The 19,915-nt window shown below is 34.4% G+C and overlaps 1 protein-coding gene across 1 annotated transcript in view; it reads right to left on the bottom strand.

The window, feature by feature from the left end:
- Syt7 (Synaptotagmin 7) overlaps positions 1-19,915 on the bottom strand; it is a 476,147-nt gene that overhangs the window by 323,183 nt on the left and 133,049 nt on the right. The window contains exon 2 of the mRNA XM_035359362.2: positions 16,241-16,543. Within this exon, the coding sequence (XP_035215253.1) occupies positions 16,241-16,527 (287 nt within the window). The 5' untranslated portion in view covers positions 16,528-16,543. The remainder of the gene's footprint in view (positions 1-16,240; positions 16,544-19,915) is intronic.

Below are 19,915 nucleotides of genomic sequence, written 5' to 3'. Positions count from 1 at the left end.
AGCAGATCACCAGCATGGTTTCAGAAGAAACTTTCCAACACCACCCAGCTTGTTCGCCTGACTTAATTCATCGGTTCAGCCATGCATAATAAAATGAGTGTTCTCATACTGATGCTAGACGTGGCAAAAGCGTTTGATTGCGTCTGGCATCCAAGACTTTTATTCAAACTCAACAAGATCGACCTCCCGCTCGACCTCATCCTCATGATAAATTATTTCCTGAGTGAACGGACTTTTAAGATCAAGCATAGAAAGGCGATTGCAAGTGTAAAATAATCTAGGCGTGTATTCTCCAAGGTGGCCTTGGAGAATACACGCTTAGATATCCTTGGCCCAGTATTTTATATTCTGTATGTACACCACCTTCCCAGTTCCCAAGATGATGTCAACGTTCTCCTGGCAAGCTACGCCGATGATGCCTTAATCGCAGTAAAATCATGTCGTCCTGACCATGCGTTGACTAAACTGCAGGAAACAATCCTGACCATTGAAGAATGGTGCAGCAGCTGGAAAACCTGTATCCAGCCGATAAATCGAAAATGTTGGACATCAGGAAACACCGAAGACGTGATATTCTCAAAACAAAAGTTACTTTATTTGGATCTCCAGTCCTCTTGTCAAGAAACCAACTAGTTAGGAGTCACGTTAAATCAAAATTTCACCTGGAAAGATCACGTGACCCAGGCCTGCGGGAAAGTCTACACGATCATGTTCAATCTCTTTCCGCTTTTAAAGAGCAGTAATTCACCACTAAAACTGAAATAAAGACTTTCGGTCATCCGACCGATTCTGACCTATACCTCGCCTGCCTGAGCGAATGCCACATATAAGGATATCAAGAAAATTCGGGGTGTGCAAAATAAATTTCTTCGCACAATCACTGGTGTCCCATATTACGTTCGAAATAAAAGTTACGACCTTAAACTTGAACCAATTCAGGATTTCATTAACAAGAGTAATGAAAATTTCTTCGCAATAACTTTGATAAACAACCCAGTGAACTTACGCTGATGTACTTTCCTACGAAATCCTGAGCGAAGACAATTTTTTGCGTCCATTGACCGCGCATCTACTACAAACAAGTCAGGCCAGCAATGAGAGCGCAGATAGCCTCTTACGGATGCCTGATTTAATTAACTCTATTTTTCGTTAATTAATGCACCGCAACTAACAACCTAAGTGTTTAAGATGAACTGTGTGTAATTTTACGAACATTTGAAGGGTCATTCTCTCGACTTCGCACAAATCATACAATTTTAAGACTGTTTATTCGCTTATTGTGATTTTTGACATATTGAACTTTACAAAGCCACCGCTCAGCCAGACAATCTCCGCCCCCCCAGTAGCCTGAAAAGTCACAGCCATTTCATAGCTGTTCTTTAAAGAGCATTTATTCACCAGATAAATATTGTACACAACAATTTCTATATATTTCAAGTATTTATTTTCTATTATGTATATATATCTCTTCAATTAATGCAGTAGTTGGCAAGCCACGACCCTCATGACACTGGATTTACTGCTTTAGGCCACATGACCAGTTCAACGGTGCCTGACCACAGACCCTTCTTTTATTGTATCCAGATTTGGCATTTTCTCGCAGGAAGCAAAGGGCTTCAAAGTTCCTACAGCCTAGGCTTATAGCTCATACGGACATTCTCAGACGTCAGGCCGAATTCAGGATTCACTCAGGAGTCTGGAAAGAGAAGGGATAGGAATTCCTTGCTGCATGCCAGTATATTAACAACAGTATCAAAGTATCATAGTATTAAAGTTTAGCATTATCTAGCTTTGGCAACTTAGGCCTGGAATGCTGAATTGTTGTACGTGAGAAGGGGCGATAGAGTAGCAGCTAGCTTCTAATTCATTAGCATTTGATTTGTTAAGTAATTAAACTACTATTTCATTTTCAGGTCGTAAGGAGCGGGATTTAAGTGTATTATAGCAGTCGTAATAAAGCAACTATAACGATATTTCAAGCCTGAGGTACTAATATTTGGTTGCTATTTTACGACTGATATTGGGAGTTATATAAAGGGCAAAAATTTGTCCGGCATACTAGCAAGATTACGCATTATTTAGATTTATTGTACTTAGAGTATAACTTCAGAAATCTGTTAAAAATATTATTTTAATAAAAGTTTAAAGTAAATTTTGGAAATTTTTAAAAAACTACTTCAGATATAGTAGAATACATATTAAACATGAAGACAATATCATTATCTCAAAACAGCAAAATTACGGATTTTAATTTGTTACTAGTTCATCGCATTTTTCTTTTAGATGACATTATTTTCAGTTTAGCTTTCTTCATTTAATGGGAAAATACAGTTAAAATGTTTTAAGAATCTTCTGGATAATGTATCAAACAGAATTCATTTTTTCAAAGCAAATATTGAAACGACTTCCAGGTTCCGCTAGTCGCCGCGATTAACATGCTAAATGCATGTTGTTTTTCGGCTATCTTGATGTGTTTGCCTCAACGGACGCTTAAAGCAGTGTGATTACTTCGTCAACTAGGATGGATGGAGGGTGAGTAATTGATACATAAGACAGTCTTATAACAGTTCTAACCGCTATGCAGATTAACGTGGATAGCCATACTGATTAGGGCACATCAAATCAGAGCTCATGATCACGTGTATCGCGTTATTTGGGTTGAATAAATTGAAACCCCGGATATGAAGCTGAAGTTATACTCGCTTTAAATGGGTCTAGCTATCTATATTGTCAAGAGTGAGAATAATTAGTTAAGATAAGATAACTTATCAGATAAGTTGTAACTGTCTTTTCTTCTTCAGCTAACTTTCAAATATGTGGGGTTGAAATCACTGTAAAAAGATGGAAAATTTGGCACCAGTAGTTTTTTTTATAAAGTCTATCAATATCTGGGCATTATTTTGCCCTCTCGCAATATCTGTCTGGTAAATTTATCTCACTATATATGTTTTGCTTTCATTCATAGTAACCACTCACTAGATTTCTTTCTCTTCTTATGTGCTGAAGGTTTTGCGAATAAAATGTCATTCTTTCTTTCTCCCATGTAATGAACAATGCCGATACAAAAAATAACTGCATATTCTGCTAGTTTTGAAATAAAAATTATTACTTTTGCGGAGCAATACTACGGATGAAACTGAAGAGGATATACCTAAGAGGTGGATGTTCAAAATCGTTTATGGTGAAATAATTGAAAGGACAATGATATTCAACTGAACTCTTTGCTACAAACAAATGCTAATTGCTAGAAATTAATACGAAATACTATAAAAACTGCTATAAAATTTCGAGTGGGACACTGATATTAAGAAATTCGAATAATATGCACTGATATGCAATAAAAAAGAACAGTACTTTGTTTTTATTTATTTAACCTGCAATATCTTTTTGGGTCAGATTATTTCCAAATCATAAAATATTTAATTCAGAAGTCAAACAACAAAAATCAACGTTATATTTACCAAATTTTCACAGGACTAGTTTCGATGGTTTTACCGAACCAGCATCTTCAGCTGCAAAACCGCAAATGAACCAGATAGGAAATAATGATTAGATAAGATAAGAAAGCCTGGACAAGAATAAGCAAGTGGCGCCATCTGTTGGTGAAACCAGAACTAAAACATAATTTCTTTAAAGGCCGAAGGCAAATTTGGATTGGAATTAGGATCGTTAACTCTTTCTCTCGCAGTTAGATTTGGTTTCAAAGGTTTATTATTGAATTTCACATTATGAGCGATAAGATGCCTAATCATTTCTTTCTGTGAATCTGAAACTTTACTGAACTTGAAAGCTTTTTCGATAGGAGCCAAAATCTTTGGAATCGAGGGTTTACAGGTTTGTGAGAAGTTAAAATTATATTTTAGAATTCTCTCTTGTTCTTCTGAAAGACTAACATTAGAAATATTAACTATTGGCTTGATGTTTACAATGGGAAGATTTTTTGAACTACTTGAACTGGAAGATTGTAAAAGAAGTTTTTCGAATTTAACTGCAAGGGTGTTTTTATGACGGTTAACTGCATTCTCCGTTCTAGACCAAGACTTTTGTTCAAGGGCAGTGAATTTTGGATATGATTTAGCGAGTTCCAGATGAAGCTTATAGAGTTCACGTTCAATTTTGGACAATTGTTGACGTGTATCCCTTATGACGGACCGAAGTAAGGCAAGCTTGCAATTTAACAGAATTCTTGAAACGCGACTCGAAAGTTTTTGATTAGATTTGATTTGAATAAAATTTGGGATCAATTTTTTACATTTACATTTAAGTAAAAAGTCAAGATGATTGAGGAATTTTTGCCGTTTCAGGCGTAATTTAATGAAACGATTAACGGATGAAGGCATGATAAACAATACAGAAAATCAAGCTAAATTAACTAAACAATAATAAAGCACACACAAAACAGCAGAAAAATCCCTCACTGAAATTAATAGAAAACAAAACGTTTGTAAGCAAAATGCATTGAAATCAGACAAGCAAAGCACAATATCCAAATATACAAAATATAAACATAACATGAAAATTGCAAAAAAGTACTTACCGAAACTCATGCAATCACAAAATGGCGGCCACACCACGTGCAAAAAGAAAGCAAAAAATAAGCCTGTTTGGGGCTTCTATAATTAAGACACAATAACACGCCGAATAAATACTAATTCAGAAGTCAAACAACAAAAATCAGCGTTATATTTACCAAATTTTCACAGGACTAGTTTCGATGGTTTTACCGAACCAGCATCTTCAGCTGCAAAATCGCAAATGAACCAGATAGGAAATAATGATTAGATAAGATAAGAAAGCCTGGACAAGAATAAGAAAGTGGCGCCATCTGTTGGTGAAACCAGAACTAAAACATAATTTCTTTAAAGGCCGAAGGCAAATTTGGATTGGAATTAGGATCGTTAACTAGAACAGAAAGATTTTTATGAATGTGAAATGCCTCTAGAAAATCCAGTTCTCCAATGGAAGATGTTTTTTGAATAATTTTGGCAGCAGAAAAACTGAAAGTGTGGTTTTCGGACCAACAATGTTGAGCAACAGAAGACTTCTGTGTTTCCTTTTTTCTAACATATGCCTCATGTTCCTTGACGCGAAATTTTAAGGCTCTCTTAGTTTGGCCAATGTAAATTAAACCACACTGGCAAGGAATCCTATAAATACCCCAGGAATTCATATCCGGAATGGGGTCCTTGAGTATGGAACTCGGAATTTTATTGATGGGAGAATAAACAACCCGAAAGTTAAATTTCTGCAAAATATGTGCAACTTTATAGCTAATTGATGGAAAGAAGGGAATGACAACAGAATTTTTATAATCTCCTAAAACAAGAGTGTGCCTTTTAGTGTGTTGAGATGAGAATTTTTTAACTGCTTGATTAATAATGTTGGGTGGAAAGCCCCTGTCAATAGCTATTGCTTTTAAATAATTTAGTTCTTCATCAAGGGCTAGTTTGGAGGAGCAAACTTGAAGAGCACGGAAAACATAGGAATAAAATGAAGCTAACTTTTGTTTAGTCGGATGACATGATTTAAAGTGTGGTGGAAGGCAAACCGATGAAGGTTTACGGTAAACCGTAGTACTGAAGTTGGATGTGTTACGTGTGACCAGAATGTCGAGAAACGGAAGAGAATTGCAAGTCTCAAGTTCAAAAGTGAACTGAATAGCAGGATTAATAGAATTCATTGTTGAAAGAACTTTATTTAAATCATTTTTATTACCTTCAAACAGAGTAAAAGTATCGTCTACGTAGCGGAACCATGCCGGGAAGTTTAAAGTTTCAAACAATTTTGATTCATAATAATGCATGTAGATATCAGCCAGGATGGGACTGAGGGGGCTTCCCATGGCTAATCCCTCAGTTTGCTTGTAATATTTATTTTGGAAAACAAAATGTGTTTGTTTCAAACAGAGTTGAGTGAGAGAAATTAGCTCATCAATTTCGATGCAAGAGAAATGAAATTCGCGAATTCTGGTTTCTAGACATCCTGGCTGATATCTACATGCATTATTATGAATCAAAATTGTTTGAAACTTTAAACTTCCCGGCATGGTTCCGCTACGTAGACGATACTTTTACTCTGTTTGAAGGTAATAAAAATGATTTAAATAAAGTACTTTCAACAATGAATTCTATTGATCCTGCTATTCAGTTCACTTTTGAACTTGAGACTTGCAATTCTCTTCCGTTTCTCGACATTCTGGTCACACGTAACACATCCAACTTCAGTACTACGGTTTACCGTAAACCTTCATCGGTTTGCCTTCCACCACACTTTAAATCATGTCATCCGACTAAACAAAAGTTAGCTTCATTTTATTCCTATGTTTTCCGTGCTCTTCAAGTTTGCTCCTCCAAACTAGCCCTTGATGAAGAACTCAATTATTTAAAAGCAATAGCTATTGACAGGGGCTTTCCACCCAACATTATTAATCAAGCAGTTAAAAAATTCTCATCTCAACACACTAAAAGGCACACTCTTGTTTTAGGAGATTATAAAAATTCTGTTGTCATTCCCTTCTTTCCATCAATTAGCTATAAAGTTGCACATATTTTGCAGAAATTTAATTGGGTTGTTTATTCTCCCATCAATAAAATTCCGAGTTCCATACTCAAGGACCCCATTCCGGATATGAATTCCTGGGGTATTTATAGGATTCCTTGCCAGTGTAGTTTAATTTACATTGGCCAAACTAAGAGAGCCTTAAAATTTCGCGTCAAGGAACATGAGGCATATGTTAGAAAAAAGGAAACACAGAAGTCTTCTGTTGCTCAACATTGTTGGTCCGAAAACCACACTTTCAATTTTTCTGCTGCCAAAATTATTCAAAAAACATCTTCCATTGGAGAACTGGATTTTCTAGAGGCATTTCACATTCATAAAAATCTTTCTGTTCTAGTTAACGATCCTAATTCCAATCCAAATTTGCCTTCGGCCTTTAAAGAAATTATGTTTTAGTTCTGGTTTCACCAACAGATGGCGCCACTTGCTTATTCTTGTCCAGGCTTTCTTATCTTATGTAATCATTTTTTCCTATCTGGTTCATTTGCGGTTTTGCAGCTGAAGATGCTGGTTCGGTAAAACCATCGAAACTAGTCCTGTGAAAATTTGGTAAATATAACGCTGATTTTTGTTGTTTGACTTCTGAATTAGTATTTATTCGACGTGTTATTGTGTCTTAATCATAAAATATTTGCTTAAAATTCGTAGCTTGTATATTGACATGTACGGTAATGTGTAAGCTTTTGGAGTGAGGAATGTTTCTTGAAAAATTGTTAATTATGCCATTAAGTCTCATGCTAATTATGACCATGTATAATAAGCATGAAAAGCAGAATAAAAAATATTCTTAGTTTTATCTGTCTGGCAAATAACATGTCCTTTAAAGTTTCAAAGCTATACAAAGTACTTGTTTTTCAGCTATAATTCCAAAACTAATTTTTATTCTTCTAAAACGACAGAAGCTCAAACCTCACAAAGCATTAACGCTATGACTATTTTTTTTCATTATTTTTTACGTAGAACACAAGGCTTTATGTTGAAACAAATTATAGTTTTTTTCATTTAGCCTTTTGAGGCTGAAAGAAAAATTTAGCAGTTGTGATTTCGGTAACATCTCTAACCTGAAAAGAAGAATTTTTTTTATTTTATCCGAAATCGTTTGTTTCTACTGTAGGTATCGACACATTGCGCAAGAAGTATATATTATACATCTACAAACCTTTGTTTCTATTAAAACGTTCATAGCTAAAACAAAAGGAAAGAATTTGTATTTTCCAAATGAAGATTTCCTAGCCATTTATGCAGTAGACCAGTTTCAGTTACTGCTTTCAGCAATTTATGAGTTACTGGATTATATATATTATTGTACCCGCTTAAAACCGGGAGTAATTAAAGAACTACGGATTCTAAGGGTTTATAAAAAATTCGAAGTTTAAACTAACCTCTTCCTTTCTTAATGACTTTTGTACTTTAAACTATCATTTTATCAGCTTTTAACTTTATGTACAGGTACAAGAAATATTAAAACGTTTCTCCTCAGAGCATAGTAAATTAGCTTCTCTCAAGAGAATCCAGTCGCGTAGTTACACCTTGCAGGACGACAAGTTAAAAATTTGAACAATAAAAAATCTTATCGTATAACGAAAGTAAATTATCTGAAATTTCAGAGTTAACGGAATATTTAAGAGGATATAAGATTTTCAGGCGCATTGAAATTTCACTTATTATTCCCTTGATTCTTTATTATCTTCTTTCATAATTTCTACAACACTCCTGTTCAGTTTTTGCACTCTTTTTTTTTATTCTCAGTGTTTCAGACATGTTTTTGATAATTTAAAGCGGCATCTCTAACTCTGACACAAACTACGATTCCGAATGAAAGTCTTGTAAAATATCCCAGCTTAGTTTCTAAATATTCTAATATTTTAGTACGAGATTGAGCACGATCTTTAAAGAATACTAGAAACATTTCTTATTAAAATATCTAATACACCTAACTTGAGTAAATATGGTGACAAAGAAATTTATTCTTAACTCTACAAAAGCCCATAGAAGCTATTTAAAATTTTCATTTCAGATTCGTGTTGGACCATGAACATATTTCACTAAAAGTTTTCTGTCTGATAGAGAACGAGCCAGTGGTTTCATAGCTGTAAATACAGCTATAAGTGTTTGCACCTAAGAGTTTTATCGATTATAAGATTGCTACTATAGCCATTTATTGACCACGTTTCGATTCAGAGTCCTTAGAGCATACTCATATTGCAGATTGCTATCTAGCAACAGTTTATGAAAATAAATTGGCTATTTGCGCTCAGAAATATCATTTTTTTTTTTTTTTTTTTTTTTTTTTTTTTTTGTGTGTGTGTGTGTGTGTGTGTGTGTGTGTGCGCGCGCGCGCGCTGATATTACGAACAATTATTAAACTTTATAGGTCAAAATTCGTATAATTTCAACATCAGTCAAGCCAAAGTCCAGATATTAATTTTCCATTAAAAATCTTATCACTGAAACCACTTTATCAGCAATTATGTGCAGAAAACTGTCATCTTAAAATCTCCGAAATAAACAACTATAATACTGACAGTTCTGTCAGTGAAAATAAATTTTGATCAAAGCATACCTTCACAGATAAAGGCAAGTAGCAGAATTTGTTTCCATTTTAAATGCTAGGTTATCTTCTAGGTTTCAAAAACCTATACAAGCATCACAATTTTAGAATCACCTGAGGTTAAGCCACTTTTAGATTAAAATTCAAAAATATAAAATTTGAGCCATTTTGTGCTCCATGAACCCTAAACAAAGCCACCTGAAAAATTAATGTGTGTTTTACTCGACGCACATGCATTAGGTTTCACTCTCTGCAAAGGATATCATTCAATTCTATGTTTTGCAGAACTCGCGATTTCCTTGCCAACTGAAATAATAAGATTGTCATAAATTGGTTTGGTTTATCTGATTACGGCAAACTGCTCGAGAGCTATCTGCCTACGGGGAGGGATGGCTTCGTGGAGGATTTTCTAGGGACAACTGTCTTGTATAAACGTTACACATAGAAAAAACCACAAAAATGCCCAAACAGTTAACCCTTTCGACGGGATTAGAAGCCGTACCGATCTACCAGTGTTCAGTGGTTTTACCGCTCGGCCACTGGTGGACTGATTTTCTTATGAAAAAATGCATTACATGAAGATCTTTAGGTGAAAATAATAATCCATCTGCAACTGAGAAGCTGAATCTACGGTATACAACCGTAGTTTCTTATTACATTAGGTTCTCAGTGGCAGAACAGGCTGATCTTACAGATTACGTTTTCTATGAACACAAATCACTTTTATAAAAAGTCCTCTGTAAAAGCCCACTGCCCGGAGAATGCCCTTTAGATGTTTTTCCAGAAATGTTTAGCATAACTAGTTGAAAACTAAGAAATGTTTAATTATTATAATTCTTGAGTAATAAAATAAAAAGCTATAACTGCTTGAAAAGATTATAAGAAAACTGGTAAAGAAGTTCAATTAGTGCATATTTCACCCTCCTTTTCCAAAAAGCAGACTTTGATACATTTTAAGATCTGTTCACGCAACAACTTCAGTGTGAAAGTTTATTTACAGTGTAGTTAAAAGTTCAGAGCTTCAAAAAAATCTCACAATTTAACTATTAGTGAATAATATAAACTTATCTTGGAAAACATTTTTTCCGGAATGAATAAGTATAAGATTAGTTGAAATGTTCTCACTTTCTCGAAACTTTATGAACAAGCTGAACTGTTCAAAGCATAATCAATGAGTGACGCACTGACCCCCTGTTTCTATTAACTGAGCATTCGCTAACTACACAGGAGACAGTCAAAAATCCTACTCCTCTGTTGCCAATAATTCACTTTAAAATTAAGGCTAATGTATATAGTCAGTATTTTAGAATTACAGTTTCTTATCCTAAGAGGCTAATATATTTGATAAGCGGGTAAAATTTTAACAAAATTAAGAACAAATGAAGAGTTTAAAGGTGTAACATGAAACATTATATTAACATGAAAGTTTCACAGAACACTTAAAGAATTAAAAAATAATCATAAAAACCTAAGACTTGTTAAGTGCCATCTAAATTTACTACGAAAAGTGATTGTGTTATATCGAAGAAATACATCCATTTTAATCCGGAAAGAAAATTTAAGTAAATCCTCATGTGCGTACGCCTACGTAAATTTTATGCCTAAAAGATGCAGCCAATGTCAGAAAATTAACGAAACATTTCTGTGAGCTATTAACATAGAGTAGTTATTAGATTATTCTTTTGTTAAATTAATTTTGGCTTCTTCTGGTATTATGGTTGCTTCTAACTGCTAAAATAATTTTAACGTATTAACTTATATCATAAGTTCAAAGCCAGATTTTTATATTACTTTTGTATTTTAATTTTAAATAAATGCCTTTCAAACCCATACCTTGCTAATCTTTGTGACTTTGAACTTGGACATTTTCTAATTAGAATTACCGACAAAAGCAAGTCGAAGACGGAAAAATTCACATGTATATTCATATCGCATTCTTTTGAGATATATATGCACTTAATTCCATCTAAAAGGTTTTCATGGACTGCAACAGGAAGCCCATGGGAAATTATCCATCCCGTTTAAGTCAATTAAGATCCTTTCTTCTCCGAGAATTTTCCTACTTCGTACTTTTGAAGAATAGAGTGAAAAATGCCGGCGTATGATCAAAAGAAACTGAAGTGGTGAATGGGGGATAATGTATTAACCAATATTTTCTTTCGGAATTAAAATCCTTTCAAAAATAATCCGCTTTCTCAGTCTCTAAAGGTTTAGAATAACTTTCGTCTTAAGAATTTCAATAAAAGTTGAAGGATAAAAATAGTGTTTAGACTATGTTTTGGATTACGTACTAAGAAGTATTTAAAATCTTTGGAATTTGACTTATTTTTAAATGCAACTTTTATCATTCGCTCTTTTATAAGTAAAGAACTTGCAAAGGGCTTAACGAATTTTTAAGGCCTACGTGATTCAACATAAAATTTAATTCTTAAAAGGAGAAATATATGGCTATGCAGAACTAAATTTATAAATATGATTTCTTAAATAAGCTAAATTAAAATCAGATCTATTGCATAAATTTACAAATCTTGTAAACATGAAACTGAGCAAGAGCAAACGTCCTTACATTGCCGAAAATTTTAAACGAAAAGCTGTCGATTTCGAGGGTATCAGATTTAAGGTCATCACTTTTGTTTAATGAAATGATTTAAAATTATTATAGATATCAATAGGCGGAGCAAAGTGAAAATTAATGTAGCATTATCTTATGAAACGAAACTGTATTTGAAAGGTTATTAGAATTTCGAAAGCGTCGGGAAGCTTTGGATAGGAACTAATGTCGTAAACCAAAAAATATATATTTTTCTGTCAGTTCCTTAATCAACTGAAACAGCTTAATGAATAACATTCACAGAACCAAAAATCGAAATTGTTGTTAAAGGCCCAAACTATGATTACTGGGATTTGGATTTTATTATGACAAAGTATACTTGAACTATCTGCATAAATGAAGAAATGCCTTCAAGAAGAATTATCTAAAGGAAACTGGTTCATATCGACGTGAAGAAAAGCGACGCCCATCCAGACACCATATTCGCCAGGTTTGAGACGCTGCCGAACTACCGGTATTCAGGGATTTTAACGCGCGGCCGTTGGTGGGCCAAATTATGATTACATATCAAAGACTTTTATTAAATATAAGGTATTTTCTCTCTCCTTTCTGCATGCCTTCGTAGTGTAACTGGATAGCGCATCCGATGCGTAATCGGAAGGTGCGGAGTTCGAATTCCAGCTAGAGTACTGCACATTTTTCTTCCTCTTTAGAACATAGGATTCGTATTTATTCATATGAAATTTTATCATAGTTTTAGTTTGCTCGGCATATCCAAATGACAGTGACAAGATGTGCTACAAATTTTGCAAGATTCAAAATTAGGTATGGGATGTTTAAGGAGTGAACAATGAATTCTGTTGATTGGTGAGAAGTTCTGCCTGAAAACTGAACTTGAAGAATCCGAGTAGTTTCGTAACTGATGGAGAGATGACCGTTCATCTGGTTGTTATGAGTATTTCTGATAATGAAATGTCTTTTTTGACTGCAACAGAAACATTTTTTATTAATTTTATTAATAACTAAGTAAAATTATCTGTCATTGGCAACCGATTTCAAATAAATGAACTCCTGAGAAAGATAAAATTCTGAAAGTTTCTCAGGAATTCATATGTTGCCGCATTTCTGAACTAGGCAATGAAAATTTTAATATTGACAGAATTGTTGCCGATATTGAACTGTTCACTATGTAGTTCAAAAACGTGGCTACTTTGTAACCTTATCTCGTGAGGCCAAACTTCTGAAAAATATATTGGGAGATATTTGCATTTTCCATTGGCTTTTTTCATTGCTTGTGTATTGTGATGCATTAAGCTCTAGCCGATCGTAAAAGTTTGTAAAAATGTCTCTGTCGTTTTATATTTTACTGACAAAGTTTTATTTTACAAAACTTTTATCTAAAAAATCTATTTTAGACTTCAGCTACTTTGAGTCTCAACATATTTCCGACAAATAATTCGTCATGAGAATCTTCCTGTATTGTAGAGATTTATGCCTACCTTTAAAGCTCAATTATAAACTGAAGAGATTAAAAGATTAAAATAAAGGTTTCATGTAAAATACATTTTAACTACTTCCTCTTGGGCAATAAAGCACAAAGTAGGGATATTTTTATCATGATTGTTATGTAATTTTAATCATATTTAATTAGAATTCTTACGTAAAAAATTATTTTTAATCTTCTAACTCTAAGGACCCAAAGGAATTTAATTCCGAAGGTAAATATTCATTAACGTTACTTCACTTCCCTGTATCTTACAACGATACGTTCCTTTCTGTTCCTACAATTCACGAAATATGGAAATGTTAAACAATGAAGAATAATAGAGAAAACCTATTTTAATCAAAACTTGATCTTATTCAACTGGGGCTATTTACGAGAAGTCGGTAAATTTGTAAAAAAAATATAAATACATATTTTCGGTTTATTTAATCGATATCAATTCTTCTACTTGATTAGGGAATACCTTAGAAATACCAACGAAACATTCGTTGCTTAACAGCTGCACTATAAATACTCTTCGATAATCAACTATGCAGTACTGAAAGATGATAGGTTTATTAGACTATTTGCTGCCCACCGATTAGAAGACCATAAATTTGTTTCCTATTTGGCAGTTTATTGTGTAGGTTTATAAATATTTCTATTCTTTTCCATGTTTTAACATGTAATTTGTAATATTTAGAACATGTTTGATTAGAACACAGGTTTTGAAATATTACACCTAAAACTACTTCTCGAAGTCATCACTGCATGGAGACATTGCGGCCATTGGCTTACCCATCTAATAACATATTCGAATTTTGCCTGTGTTTCACCTGTTACAGACTGATGCCGTTATACCGCCATCAAAGATAATATGATCAGCTGTTAGAGTTCGAAAGTGGAAGAAGCCTCGGGGAGTATGGAAGTTTTGTGGTTAACTGGGCGAAAATCTTGCTATCCAGGTTGCTCTAAGTTTATTGTGAAGAAGTGTTGGGACAGGTGACCTAGAAATGATTCGCATACATGGAAGCCAGGCTCAGTACAACTTACGCAGATCAACAGCTGAAAAGACATTTACATCATGCTACACGCACACACAGAACAAACTGCTTCTTTGTCTGCCATACTTTGATACTTGTTCGGAATACTGGTCTGGTATCCAGGCACAGGCAATGCTTTTACGTGAGCCTATTATGTGTGCAACTATTAAGAAGCCTACAGCGCCTATTACGTGCTTACTACGTGCCTACTGCGCCTACTACGTAGAGCCTATTATGTGTGCTGCCAATGACATCCAGTTGTCTTGCCTTTGGATACGATTCAGTAAATGAATGAAACTAGGTCGTCTTCAGTTACAAATCGAGATTCAGTTTACATAGTGATGACAGAAATGTAGGCATGTGAAGGCCCCGTGATACCTCCGTTTTACAGCGATTCGCCGCTCCCACAGGCTGGTGTATTGATATGGAGTGCCATCACATACGACAGCCGGTAACCTGTAATATGATCTGCGGCATCATGACACTTCAGTTATACGTTCGTGATTTCCATCAGCCACATGTGTTACCACTCATAAAAGGGCTCCCATAAGGTTCTTTCATACAGCAAGCACTTCCTTTCTCTGCCTGATGCCTAGATTCTTCACCGTTTATTTCTAAATCCTTTCAGATAGCCAATAAGGCAGCCTAGCAGTTTGGTCGAACCAGAGATACGCTTACACCAAGCGTGGAATGAGATAATTCAGAACATAACACGGGACCTCAAAGGCAAAATGCTCACCCGTGTCGTATTGTGTGTTCATGCAGCCTAACAGGGTACTAGCACCTCTATTCATTTGTAGTTTTTCCTGTAAAGCATAATCCTTTTGTTTTGGTTTTGTATTCGATTTCATCAATGTTCATTCAAAATGAACAATATTTCGTTCCTTTCTTTTACTCCAAAATTTTAGCAACAATGTGTTGATATTGAAAAGATATAAATATTTTTATGGTGAATTTTAAAAAAGAAGCAACCATTAAAAATATATGGGGTTTCGTTATTCTAAGAAATTCCCCCGAAGATACTTCAATTTCTTTCTACCCTCCAAAACGATTCGCAATTTTGAAATGTCACCTAGGAGTGGACATTTTTTTTTTCATTGCGTTTAATCTTCATAACGGTTTTTCTTTTGACAAATCAATTATTCTTATTTTTACGTATCTCATAGTACTTTTAGAAAATATTTCAAATTAATCACCATAACTCCATTAGGTTTATGCTTTACTGAATTTGCTTTTTCTCAACTAGTAATAACATGTAACGTTTTTAAGACGACTGCTGTCAATATTAGGTTTGTAAAATTCTTTTGTGCGTAGATAATTTAGAATATTATAAGCAAAGACAACTTCTGGTATCTTCATTAAATTTATGACAAATAATAATTAACTTTTTTATAAAACTTTCACAACAATCATTTTATTATCAGCTATTCTGCCCAATTATTATGTCATCGGTTCATTAGATTAAAATAATAATATATTTGCATTTTTTACTCTGCTACAAAGCAGCAGTTATGGTTTTGAGCTCAATGAGGTATTCACATTCGTTTCATGAACAATATCCTTCAGAAATATCCAGAAGAAGAAGTCAGAGCTGAATGAAATCAATGTTGAAACGAGTAATTTTGTTTTCGGTGTATTGCTTTTTCGTTTTAGGAAAAAATTTACTTTACTCCATTTATTATTCAACTGTAAGTTTTACTCATTGGTCACCTTAAAATATGCAACTGTGATTACTGCTTTTTAATTAAGTGGATTTTAGTCGACAGATCTCGAAGTGAATTAACCACCTGTACGAGTCTTAGGATCACGCACTTAAATATTCTTAAAGGCAAAAGCAATTTAATTAAAAGTTAGCGGTACTGTGTAACATTTTGATCGATAAGAATTTCAAACTCTTAAATGTAGCTAAAGATATATGCATAAGAATTTCAAACTCTTAACTGTAGCTAAAGATATATGCATAAGAATTTCAAACTCTTAACTGTAGCTAAAGATATATGCATAAGAATTTCAAACTCTTAACTGTAGCTAAAGATATATGCATAATATCTCACCTGTCCAGAGATAGCGACGAGGCAGCGGCAGTACCTTGATAGAGCCTATCCTCGACGTTGTGTCTGGTCAGTTCGACAACACTCTTGTTGTTGGCGCCTTTCTTCGTTTGTTGTGCTCCTTTGTTCGGTGTCCCTTGAGAAGGGGTCTGTCCCCCTATCTGCAGGGGCTCTAGCTCATCTTTAGCCTCCTTGGCGGCGGGCCTCTTGCGGAAGAAGAGGTAACACAGCGCCAAGGTCACGGCCATCGACGCTAGGGCCGCCAGAGACCCCAGCACCGACGCCAGCATCACCCCACCAGCGCCACTGAAAAGACAAAAGGTCAGACAGTCAGTATCCGTCACCTCTGAATCGTTCACACTTCGTTTCCTAATTAGCTGCAGTAATTTGAATGAAATTAATGTTTTCTTGCTATTAACATTTAAGTTTCATGTTTCTCAGTTTCCTATATTTCATCTAATGCATTCTTATTATTAGTCTATTTTGTTATATTAAACTTATAAGATTAAAACGCTTCAAAATTACTGTCTTTCTCAGTGCACAACTTTGCTTATTAGGAAGTTAATTTACTGCCAGATAAGATCTAATACGTTTTATGTGGCAATAAATTAACTTCCCTAATATGTAAAATTGTATTCCTAGCAATTAATCTTTATTTAGGGCATCAGTTTCATTTCTTGTAACATATTATTGCCGTCGGATGGGTTGTCTTGATATGAGTTTGCTATTATCTTAACTTGGATATATCACATTAAACAACTCATTAATGTCACAAAACGGTTCTTCCTATGTTCACAGAATTTCAGATTGGATTAGTTTGATTTTTAACAAGTACCAAATGCACAGCTATATTTATTGCGCTCAATAGAAGAGGAACAACAACAACAAGCTCTTATAACCGCTCCTGCTACTGGAAGCAACTGCGGTGTTTTGTAACTATTCTAATTGTTACAAAACGATTGTTAAAGTGTAACGATTGGAATCCACGTTTCTAACCACTCCGTTATCTCACTCCGGATTAGGCAGGAGGAGACAGTTGCTAACAACCAAAGTCGGCAAAAGCCAATAGGCTAAAACTGGGCAAATAGAAGAGGAAATTATCAGATTTTAGAGGGGGTCTGTTGCTGCGAATTTTGTAGCCTTGTACAAGCCGCTCCCAATGCATGGTGTTTAGAGAAAGGCAATTTATATTGCCATTCAGGTCTATTCAGATTCGAGTCACGAATACGTTATGGACCAAAGAAGCAGGAGGAATTCTAATCCTACCTCTGTGATTATATATATTTGTAACTAATATATTATACCTTTCAAACTGGTGCACACAAAATCGTACAATCAAAAATCCCTTCGAAAGGTTTATAGGAGACACGATCTTACCAATACTTCAAACAATGGTAAAAAGGGTCTGAAATACATATGTTTCCAAAATCATTGGTACAAAGTTTTGAACAATTTTCCGCGTTTTCATTTACACATTGGTGCAAAGTAAACACAACGATACCTTGAATTTCCTCCTCTCTTTAGAATTCTTACAATAAAATTCAGGGGAAACATGAAGTTTAAGTATCTTAGCCAAATCTTGTTTGCCTACTGGGAACTTTTTGCGTAAACCATAGTTGCCAAGAATGGGCGTGAGCGCTGAAGGGGTATCAGAAACCCCTATACCGACAATGTTAAATTGGCCATTTTCGATGTACCTTTTCTCAAACTCTGCTGTAGATACAAGCTGGAAATTTTTTCTGTAATTAAAGTATACCTATCTCTGATTAAACTGAAATGAGCTTTTGAAACATTTTGAATTTTAGAGTAAATTACAGAATATTTTGTTAGGCATAGTAAAATTTAGCACTTTTCTCACACAAAAAAGGTTTTAAAAAATATTTTTTTCTAAGTTTATTACAAAAAGCTCATTTCAGTAAATATTAGGGAACCTAATAAATAAGCCATAAAAAGTTTAGATACCTGTGAGCAGTAGTTCCTGAGAAAAGGTACATCGAGTATAAAAAAAATCACGTTTGGAGAAAAACGCGTATTTATGTAAAAATCCTCATTGATCAAAGCAGTAGATGATAAATTAAAACTAGATTTTTTTACAGTTCTAATTTTCATAGAGATTAAAGAATGGTATTTTTAGAAAGATAAAAGTGTAGAGAATTTGAAAATGCAAAAATCCGAAATCAGAATTTTTTGAAGATTTTGGGGTTCCAAAACCCCTGAAGAATGGAAATGTAAATCCGAGATGTAATACGACGGCATTAAGAAGGAAGTGGGTAGTAAGAACATGCATGAAAAATATAGTTGCTTTTAAAAACCCTCCAAGGAAAATATTAAACATTCACTTAATTTACAAATGTTACAATTATGCGTGTTTACAAGAATCATAGCAAGTCATGTCATTTGCGCTTTCAAATGAGTTTATCCGTACTGCATGAAGGCTTATTTTCTTGTTTTGTTTTAATATACTACGACACGAGTTATGGCAGAAATTAAAGCATATTTGCTAGTTTAGTATTTGTGCATCAAGAAGTTTTTATTCATTATCAGTGTGTCACTCCATTGTACTATGAGTTTTAATTAAATTTAAAGCAGTGCAAGTTCAACAAATATCTAATTTTTATCTATAGATTTTGAATCAGTGTCAACAGACCGCATTCAGAGGTCATCTAATATGTCATTATGGCAAACGTAGGCAGTTATAAACAAATTCAACACAAATTTACTCAAATGTGGAAAACACACATTTCATTTAAACTGCTAGTGTCATACAACAACAGAAAGACAGTTGGCTATGCGATATAGTATCGGTAGTTGATCTTTCAAGTTCAAGCTATGCCTTGCTTATATAACTGAACGAGTTAAAAATGAGACATGTGTTTCTTAATAATTTCAACGTTTATTTTTTACTAATACTTTCACTTGATAATGCAATAGATCTAATTTACATAATTTATAATACAGTAATTTCATACTTTTATAAACATTTACCAATTTATTTTAACTAATACGTTATGTTTCGAACACCCTTTATTTATGTTGTAGAGACATTAGGATATTTTTGGAAGCAGGCAAGAGGAAAAATGACCAAACACCTTCGCCGGGAATCGAACCGCGGACCTCTGGAATACAAGCCCAGTGTGCAGACCACTATACCATGAACGCACGCTAGGAAAGCGGGAGAAATACCGTATATACTCCTCTTTTTAAAGGGCGACTGGTGTTTTTTAGGGGGCCCAATCGCCAAATCCTGGGTGTGGAGAATCCTCATCCAAAACCCTATTAGTCCATCAACACCCTTTTAGTTCGAGAGCCACTGTAGAGATATTAAGATATTTTTGACAGCAGGCAAGATGAAAAATGAGCAAACACCTACGCCGGGAATCGAACCGCGGGTCTCTGGAATACCGTGCAGACCACTATACCACGAAAGTACACTAGGAAAGCGGAAGAAATACCTTATAAATGTACTTTCGCAAAAGATATGTATCCGCTAACATATAACAATGAAATTTTAATTTCATGATATACCTATTAAGTATAGTTTGTAATGTATAACAGAGAAGTTTGTGAACGTATATGCAATTTTTTTATACATTAGGTGCACAGAAAGAACAGAATGAAAGATATCACGCATACCACTATAACTTCCCAATTCGTTCTGGACCACCACTTATGAGTCAA

Source organism: Stegodyphus dumicola, chromosome 6 (genome assembly GCF_044657685.1).
Source record: "Stegodyphus dumicola isolate Sdum_Otavi_A_Nest chromosome 6, ASM4465768v1".
Taxonomy (NCBI): domain Eukaryota; kingdom Metazoa; phylum Arthropoda; class Arachnida; order Araneae; family Eresidae; genus Stegodyphus; species Stegodyphus dumicola.
This window is presented reverse-complemented; position numbering and strand designations above follow the sequence as displayed.